General features: G+C 44.8%; 1 protein-coding gene across 2 annotated transcripts in view; it reads right to left on the bottom strand.

Moving 5' to 3' along the window:
- Window positions 1–309: 309 nt before the first annotated feature.
- The window catches only part of POU2F1 (POU class 2 homeobox 1), a 110,050-nt gene continuing 100,199 nt past the window's right edge, over window positions 310–10,160 (bottom strand). For both annotated transcript variants that reach the window (XM_075263286.1, XM_075263287.1), the window contains 7 exons: window positions 9,620–9,761; window positions 9,147–9,292; window positions 8,202–8,381; window positions 6,877–6,988; window positions 5,730–6,075; window positions 1,324–1,412; window positions 310–1,179 (listed from right to left, as the gene is read on the bottom strand). In XM_075263286.1, the coding sequence (XP_075119387.1) occupies window positions 875–1,179; window positions 1,324–1,412; window positions 5,730–6,075; window positions 6,877–6,988; window positions 8,202–8,381; window positions 9,147–9,292; window positions 9,620–9,761 (1,320 nt within the window). In that variant the 3' untranslated portion in view covers window positions 310–874. The remainder of the gene's footprint in view (window positions 1,180–1,323; window positions 1,413–5,729; window positions 6,076–6,876; window positions 6,989–8,201; window positions 8,382–9,146; window positions 9,293–9,619; window positions 9,762–10,160) is intronic.

Genomic DNA, 10,160 nt, shown 5'->3' with positions numbered 1-10,160 from the left:
AAGCTGCCTGCTGATCCTATTCAATAACTAGGACATCTGAAACTAGCCAATCGGCAGACACACAATTCTGCCGACACAATTGAACGAAAACTAGTATTTGTGTCCGTCATCTCCAAGGATGAAACGATCACTTCCCAATGTCCCGCTCTGGGCGTGGTCATCAGTGATCGAGCAGAGATCTGTAAGTGATCCATATTGCTGTAGCCATTAACCCACCACAACGATTCCACCGGGCCCGGGTCTTCACGTCTGAAAGTCAGGGACCAAGTCAAACAAAAAAAATAAGGATAACCCCCCCAAAAAACATCAGTAATACAGGCCTGCCTAAATTGTACCAGTTACGAAAAGGAACCCCCAACATTTCGATATGACTATAAACACCTTGCATGACATAAAGGTCTGTACAACAGACCTATACAAAATGATAATTACAAAAAATAATAATAAAAAGTAGATTCCGACGAAAGCAAATTCCCCTTCCAATATCAGAATTTTTTTTGTTTTTGTTTCAAACAACCAACCTTAACTTGTCCATGAGACTGCTGGAAATGATAAGTAGTCCTTTCACTTTTTTGTGAATTTTTTTTTTTTTCTTTTTTTTTGTAAATTTTTTTGGATTTTTTTTCCTTTTTTACATTTTTGGTTAGAAAGTTCTCTGATCAGTGGTTATCCTGAAGAGAGAGTGTTTATTATAAAATTAGGCAAAATGTTCCATCTGTTATTTGTTCTTGACTTTTTTTTTTTTCCTCCGACCCCTCCTCGTTTCAATAATATTGCGTACGGAGCTCTCCCATGCTGTCCGAGAGAGAACGCGTCACGCCGCTAGTCGCGTGGTCAGTCGATCACCAGCAGGTAGTGATCGGGTTGCCTTGGCTCACTGTGCTTTGGAGCCTGAAGTGGTGGTGGAAGCTGGTCCGCTGGCAGTGGCCACTGTAAAGAGAGAGTTTTGGATGGAGTCAACCGATGAGGAGGTGGCGTGAAGGCTTGTGATGGGCGTCGCTGCCCCTCCGGAGGCGGCAGAGACCAAGCTGACCGGGCTGCTGGTGAGCAGAGAGAGGTTCTGAGGGTTGAGGAACAAGGGCGCAGTCACAATGTTAGGAGTTCCTCCTGCGTTGGCGAACACCAAGTTTCCAGTAGCATCCAGTGATGTTATTGGAAGAGATCCACTAGATGCCAAAGCTAGAGATTGAAGAAAAAATATTAGAAAACGAGGCAGAAATTCTCAATACTACTATATGTGCCGGCTAGTCTTGTGGTTAATATGAGGGGCGCTGTACCCGCCTTAATCCCATCTATTCATGGGCGCTCAGACACCCCACTGACCTTGTATTGTTGCCAGCGTGCTGTTACTCATCAGAGCGGGGCTAATGGCGCTGCCCAACGTCCCCGGATTGAGACTGAATAAGGCACCTCTGCGGACAAAAGACAAACAAAACCACATCATTCATACATAAAGGAGGACAATGCAAAACCCCCAACCCCTATAGAAAGCGGCAAAGAGGAGCCGCACAAAGGGAGCGTGTCACAGCATGTCACACACGCGGCACACGTATGACAGCGAGCAGATGCTGTATGATCGGCGGCACGAGGACAGGAAGTCGCATAATCACGTAAAGTCACCCTAAGGTCGAGTAGACGTTACCCATTGTCTGAGAGAACGCCATGATCTGTACTGACATGTATAGGGAAGGAGTGTATAAGATATGCAGAGTACAGGGCGCACAAGTCCTCATATATACAGAATAACAGGGCGCACAAGTCCTCATATATACAGAATAACAGGGCGCACAAGTCCTCATATATACAGAATAACAGGGCGTACAAGTCCTCATATATACAGAATAACAGGGCGTACAAGTCCTCATATATACAGAATAACAGGGCGCACAAGTCCTCATATATACAGAATAACAGGGCGTACAAGTCCTCATATATACAGAATAACAGGGCGCACAAGTCCACATATATACAGAATAACAGGGCCCACAAGTCCTCATATATACAGAATAACAGGGCCCACAAGTCCACATATATACAGAATAACAGGGCGCACAAGTCCTCATATATACAGAATAACAGGGCGCACAAGTCCTCATATATACAGAATAACAGGGCGTACAAGTCCACATATATACAGAATAACAGGGCGCACAAGTCCTCATATATACAGAATAACAGGGCGCACAAGTCCTCATATATACAGAATAACAGGGCATACAAGTCCTCATATATACAGAACAACAGGGCCCACAAGTCCTCATATATACAGAATAACAGGGCCTACAAGTCCTCATATATACAGAATAACAGGGCCCACAAGTCCTCATATATACAGAATAACAGGGCGTACAAGTCCTCATATATACAGAATAACAGGGCGTACAAGTCCTCATATATACAGAATAACAGGGCCTACAAGTCCTCATATATACAGAATAACAGGGCGTACAAGTCCTCATATATACAGAATAACAGGGTGCACAAGTCCTCATATATACAGAACAGGGCCCACAAGTCCACATATATACAGAATAACAGGGCGCACAAGTCCTCATGTATACAGAATAACAGGGCCCACAAGTCCTCATGTATACAGAATAACAGGGAGTACAAGTCCTCATATATACAGAATAACAGGGCGCACAAGTCCTCATATATACAGAATAACAGGGCGTACAAGTCCTCATATATACAGAATAACAGGGCCCACAAGTCCTCATATATACAGAATAACAGGGCGCACAAGTCCTCATATATACAGAATAACAGGGCGCACAAGTCCTCATATATACAGAATAACAGGGCGCACAAGTCCTCATATATACAGAATAACAGGGCGCACAAGTCCTCATATATACAGAATAACAGGGCACACAAGTCCTCATATATACAGAATAACAGAGCGTACAAGTCCTCATATATACAGAATAACAGGGCGTACAAGTCCTCATATATACAGAATAACAGGGCGTACAAGTCCTCATATATACAGAATAACAGGGCACACAAGTCCTCATATATACAGAATAACAGGGCACACAAGTCCTCATATATACAGAATAACAGAGCGTACAAGTCCTCATATATACAGAATAACAGGGCGTACAAGTCCTCATATATACAGAATAACAGGGCCTACAAGTTCTCATATATACAGAATAACAGGGCGCACAAGTCCTCATATATACAGAATAACAGGGCGCACAAGTCCTCATATATACAGAATAACAGGGCGCACAAGTCCTCATATATACAGAATAACAGGACGTACAAGTCCTCATATATACAGAATAACAGAGCGTACAAGTCCTCATATATACAGAATAACAGAGCGTACAAGTCCTCATATATACAGAATAACAGGACGTACAAGTCCTCATATATACAGAATAACAGGGTGTACTAGTCCTCATATATACAGAATAACAGGGCCTACAAGTTCTCATATATATATATAGAGTAACAGGGCGCACAAGTCCTCATATATACAGAATAACAGGGCGCACAAGTCCTCATATATACAGAATAACAAAGTCTACAAGTCCTCATATATACAGAATAACAGGGCACACAAGTCCTCATATATACAGAATAACAGGGCGCACAAGTCCTCATACATACAGAATAACAGGGCCCACAAGTCCTCATATATACAGAATAACAGGGCGTACAAGTCCTCATATATACAGAATAACAGGGCGTACAAGTCCTCATATATACAGAATAACAGGGCGTACAAGTCCTCATATATACAGAATAACAGGGCGCACAAGTCCTCATATATACAGAATAACAGGGCCTACAAGTTCTCATATATACAGAATAACAGGGCGCACAAGTCCTCATATATACAGAATAACAGGGCCTACAAGTCCTCATATATACAGAATAACAGGGCGTACAAGTCCTCATATATACAGAATAACAGGGCCTACAAGTCCTCATATATACAGAATAACAGGGCCTACAAGTCCTCATATATACAGAATAACAGGGTGTACTAGTCCTCATGCATACAGAATAACAGGGCGCACAAGTCCTCATATATACAGAATAACAGGGCCTACAAGTCCTCATATATACAGAATAACAGGGCCTACAAGTCCTCATATATACAGAATAACAGGGCGCACAAGTCCTCATATATACAGAATAACAGGGCGTACAAGTCCTCATATATACAGAATAACAGGACGCACAAGTCCTCATATATACAGAATAACAGGGCCTACAAGTTCTCATACATACAGAATAACAGGGCGCACAAGTCCTCATATATACAGAATAACAGGACGCACAAGTCCTCATATATACAGAATAACAGGGCGCACAAGTCCTCATATATACAGAATAACAGGGCGTACAAGTCCTCATATATACAGAATAACAGGGCGCACAAGTCCTCATATATACAGAATAACAGGGCGTACAAGTCCTCATATATACAGAATAACAGGGCGTACAAGTCCTCATATATACAGAATAACAGGGCCTACAAGTCCTCATATATACAGAATAACAGGGCCTACAAGTCCTCATATATACAGAATAACAGGGTGTACTAGTCCTCATGCATACAGAATAACAGGGCGCACAAGTCCTCATATATACAGAATAACAGGGCGTACAAGTCCTCATATATACAGAATAACAGGACGCACAAGTCCTCATATATACAGAATAACAGGGCCTACAAGTTCTCATACATACAGAATAACAGGGCGCACAAGTCCTCATATATACAGAATAACAGGACGCACAAGTCCTCATATATACAGAATAACAGGGCGCACAAGTCCTCATATATACAGAATAACAGGGCGTACAAGTCCTCATATATACAGAATAACAGGACGTACAAGTCCTCATATATACAGAATAACAGGGCGCACAAGTCCTCATATATACAGAATAACAGGGCGTACAAGTCCTCATATATACAGAATAACAGGACGTACAAGTCCTCATATATACAGAATAACAGGGCGTACAAGTCCTCATATATACAGAATAACAGGGTGTACTAGTCCTCATACATACAGAATAACAGGGCGCACAAGTCCTCATATATACAGAATAACAGGGCCTACAAGTCCTCATATATACAGAATAACAGGGCCTACAAGTCCTCATATATACAGAATAACAGGGTGTACTAGTCCTCATATATACAGAATAACAGGGCCTACAAGTCCTCATATATACAGAATAACAGGGTGTACTAGTCCTCATGCATACAGAATAACAGGGCCTACAAGTTCTCAATACACAATAATCTGAGGTAAAGACAAATATACACAGAGGAACTCACCAAAAACTACCCACAGAACCAGCAAACCGCCCAACCAACCAAAAACATGGCTGACCAAAAACTAGCCAGTCACACAACCAGCCAACCAACCCAAACATACCTGAACAAAAAAAAAACATAGCCACTCAACCAACCAACCGCACAACTGGCCAGTCAACGAACCAAACAGACAGCCACACTACCAGACAGCCAACCACACAACTGGCCAACCAACCAAAACAACCAGCCAGCCAACCACACTACCAGCCAACCAACCACACAACATACCAACCAAAACCCCAGCCGACCAAAAAAATAGCCAGCCAACTCCACAGCCAACCAACCAAAAACACAACTGATCAAAAAATAGCCAACCATAGAAACACAACCAACCAACAACCAACCAAAGAACAACAATACAATAAGAACAGCTCCTTACCCAGCAGCAAACTGTGAGGATGCCATCAACCCAGGATTGAGACCAGCAGCGGCGGCCATGGCAGCTAGGCTTGCATTGGCAGGCAACTGTGCTGCTCCTTGTAGTGCTGTGGCGGCTGCGGTGTGGATTCCAGAAGTCGTCACCACGACTGGGCCAGAACTCATGGTGGAGGTGATGGGGGTGGAGGTGGTGTGCGTTGTACCGGTTTCACTTGCACTGGACACTTCTGTAGCTCCAGCAGAAGCGGATGGGGAGGGGCTCAGAGACGGAGACGTCAGGACAGAGGACACTGGGGGTGCAGTAGATATCACGGTTGCCGTGTTGGCGGTGGGAGTTCCTGTTGTGCCTTGAAAAAAAAAAAAATAGATAGATACAATTTTTTAAAAATGCAGTTCAACAGTCCCAGCATTAGTAATACCAGTGAGGTCAGGGATTGGCTACAGAGATCACGTGTGTGTGTGTGTGTATATATATACTGTATACCACCACTGCAACCAAATACACCGAGGACAGGAGAAGGAAAGGAAGAAAGTCATGTGACTCAGTTGTCTTTTCCAGTGTCTCCACCAGCAGAATAGTGAGCGCAGCTCTGGAGTATAATACAGGATAAGTAATGTAATGTATGTACACAGTGACTGCACCAGCAGAATAGTGAGCGCAGCTCTGGAGTATAATACAGGATAAGTAATGTAATGTATGTACACAGTGACTGTACCAGCAGAATAGTGAGCGCAGCTCTGGAGTATAATACAGGATATGTAATGTATGTACACAGTGACTGTACCAGCAGAATAGTGAGCGTAGCTCTGGAGTATAGTACAGGATAAGTAATGTAATGTATGTACACAGTGACTGCACCAGCAGAATAGTGAGCGCAGCTCTGGGGTATAATGCAGGATAAGTAATGTAATGTATGTACACAGTGACTGTACCAGCAGAATAGTGAGCGCAGCTCTGGGGTATAATACAGGATAAGTAATGTAATGTATGTACACAGTGACTGTACCAGCAGAATAGTGAGCGCAGCTCTGGAGTATAATACAGGATAAGTAATGTAATGTATGTACACAGTGACTGCACCAGCAGAATAGTGAGCGCAGCTCTGGAGTATAATGCAGGAGAAGTGATGACATCATAGTGAACTCACCTGTGACTGAGAAGCTGGTCACAGCCGCTGTAGCACTGGTTAATGGCAGCACTGGGTTTACAGTTAATGTGGTTGCTGCGCTGCTTGTCACAAGGCTTGGTGTAGAGGCCACCTAAAAAACAGACAAGTCAGGGCTCAGGACGTCGCTATATTACTGTGTAAAATGAAATTCAGTCATCATTGCTCTGATTTGACAAACATTATTTTACCCCCAGATGACTAGAAGACATTGTCCGGGGCTCTGATCTTTCTGACCTCTTCCTCCTCATGTGATGGTGCAGAATAAGTGTATATAGTGTATATAGTGACTATGACTATATACGGTGACTATGGAGCTGTCATTCTGTCACAGAGTCCCCCAGGTTTTACCAAACTGCACAGACTCTCCTCTATTTCTGTAGTTCATCTCTTACATGAGCAAGATCTATACATATATATATATATATACATAGCTAAAATGGAAGATCTTTTTTCAACTTTGCAAATTGCAAACCCATCCCGCCAAGTTGTCCCCGCAGTCTGCACGGCAGCACAGGAGCATGGGGTACCGGCCATTAATCTGACCAAGGACAACATCTGTGGGTCGGCGGGGGTAAGATAAGGGCCGGCAATCTGCTGCTAGTGCTAAAACCTGCACAGTTCCAGTTATGATTCCACGTATGGGTATATAGGTCAGGCAGGAGGCCTATGGACACCCCGGGAGTTTTCACATTGGCCATTGAAGAGTAGAAGCCAAGACTGAGCAGATGTGTAGATTTAATGGCTGTGCACGGAGGAGGAGGACGGGGGAGGGGGACGTACACCTGACATAAAACCCACCAGCACCAACATTAAGTGTTTGCCGTGTTATGATCTGTGCAGTCAGGTGAGACGTTGCGGCTTCACGTGCAGTTACTCATTGACAGCGACCACCTGCTCTCTGCCGCTCAATTACCCCAACCCAACAGCCGGAGCGCAGCCATAAAACTTGCAGGTATTTATAACCTGTGACTCCGGCCCGCCGGATAAATCATTCATTACAGTTTACTGCGACATGACAGCGGGTAAGTGCTGACTGATGGAGGGGCTGCCGCATGGGGAGGGAAAGTGCTGGAGAATATTCTACATCATGCAGCGCCGCTTAACCGATTCACTGCTGGACCTATCCAAACAGCTGATAGGCAGGGGTCCCGGGCGTCAGACCCCCCCAGTTGCATATGAATGAACTATTCTAATAATCACTGCAGCATTCCCATATACTTTGTGCTTCAGATCACTGCTTGCTGTCAGTGAATATTCAGTATTAGGACTCGCCATCACAGACAGTCACTTTACTGCAGCCTTACCAAAGGAGTCGGACTTGGGAACATTGCTTTAATAGGAGAGTTGCTGGATCCGCCGCTGCTGGGAGGGTTGATCCTTTTTTCCTTCTGACGCCGGTTACAGAACCAAACACGGATCACCTCCTTCTCCATGTGCAGCTGGTCGGCAATCATGGTGATCTCCTCCGAGGTAGGCTTTTGGTTCTGTGATGGAGAGCAGAGGGTTAGAAGGTTGGGTGAGGTCTATTACAAGCCGAACTGAAGGGCCTGATCACAGGGGAGAAGATGGTGCGGATTAGGAGGAGGATTCTGCCCCCTATTGTCTGTAACGGTCGGCACAGATCGGAGCTGCAGATATAAGTGTCCTGCACGATCCTGCTAAATCTCTCCTGAGTGACGCCTATATATTGCTGCACTGGACTTATTTTGCAAACTTTTTTCCAGGGATCATTACCCTGAAAAAGTCTCCCAGTCGGATCTCCTCCAGGAGTGTCTGTACCTCGCTAGATATTCATTGCCATCAGGGAACCAGAACACTCCTGTTTGTTTTAGAAGACTGTAAACCCGTCCTGCTCACAGAGCTGTCATATGCTGAAATGCATCGATGTGGATAAAGTCCTGCGAGCTGATAGCTACAAGAGATACCCTAACAGGTCATCACTGGTGGTCCAACGTCCAGGCCCCCCCAATCTGCAGCCTCTTCACTGAATACCAAGCACAGCGCCGTACATTGTATAGTGGCTGTGCTCGGTATAACAGCTTAGAATGGGACTGAGGTGGTGTTGTACCATATGACCAATGAATGTGACTTCACAGGGAAAAGGCCTCTACAAATAGCTGATCTGTGGGGGTCCCAAGTGTCTGATCCCAGGATCACACAATAGATCTGTCCTAAGCAAAGGTCATCAATATACAAGTCCCAGGGAACCCCAGTAATGGTGGGCCAGGAGCGACCCCTCCTGCACTGACCTCCAGGAAACTCTTCTCTAAGGCCACGCGTATGTTGGTCTCTATGCTGGTGCGTTTTTTCCTCCTGCGGTTCAGCCCCTCGATTCCATGACCTGGGGAGTTCATGACGTTGGGGCTCGAAAGAGCAGAATCCGACGTGATGTTCTCTGTGTCGGGAGAGAGAAAACCGCAGATCTTAGTAACTCCAAGATGTCTATAAATCATCAATAGCAGCAAACAGTCCTTAGCGGTGTCTTAACATATAATGCTGCCTATTCCCTGCATAGATAGAGTCTATACCCCCACTAGGGGGAGCTCTGGAGCAAGCTGCATACTGCTGAGCTGAAAAGCTCCCCCTAGTGGCAGTGGTAATGTAACTGAGAGCATGTGGTCCCTGGGTGACGCCTTAAATAGGCCTGTTTATGCACTAAAACCTCAGAATACCCCTCCATGTGCACCATTTTTTGGGTTCGCCCCCGTGGCCCCGCACTCACCTGCATCGTTCAGCCACTTCTCCAGGAGAGGCTTTAATTTGCACATGTTTTTAAAGCTGAGGTTCAAGGCTTCGAAGCGAGAAATAGTAGTTTGGCTAAAGTCATTTCCATAGAGTTTGCCCATAGCAAGCCCCACATCACCCTACGAGAAAGAAAATACACGTGAGCGACTGATGGAACATGGTGCAAGATTTAGGAGCACTGAGGCCCCCGCCAACCCCCACATGTGACTTGTACCACTACTGCACTTTATCCTTTTCAGCACCCGCTGCTGTCCGGTTATACTGGGAAAGGATCTCTGGGCAAAAGCTACCACAGCACCCCCTACAGTTCAGCTGCTGACATCACGTCAGTATAACTCAGTGCTTTACTTAGTGAAATCAGAGCTTTTTTTTTTTTTAACCCATTTAAAAAAAAAAAAAAAAAAATTCACTTTTTGGCTCCCCAAAATAAAAATAATTAACATTCTATATATTTATTATCTACTAGCATTACCCGCGACTTCATCCGCGCCGCCCTCACTCCCTGCACCAATCACCAC

Source organism: Leptodactylus fuscus, chromosome 2 (genome assembly GCF_031893055.1).
Source record: "Leptodactylus fuscus isolate aLepFus1 chromosome 2, aLepFus1.hap2, whole genome shotgun sequence".
Taxonomy (NCBI): domain Eukaryota; kingdom Metazoa; phylum Chordata; class Amphibia; order Anura; family Leptodactylidae; genus Leptodactylus; species Leptodactylus fuscus.
This window is presented reverse-complemented; position numbering and strand designations above follow the sequence as displayed.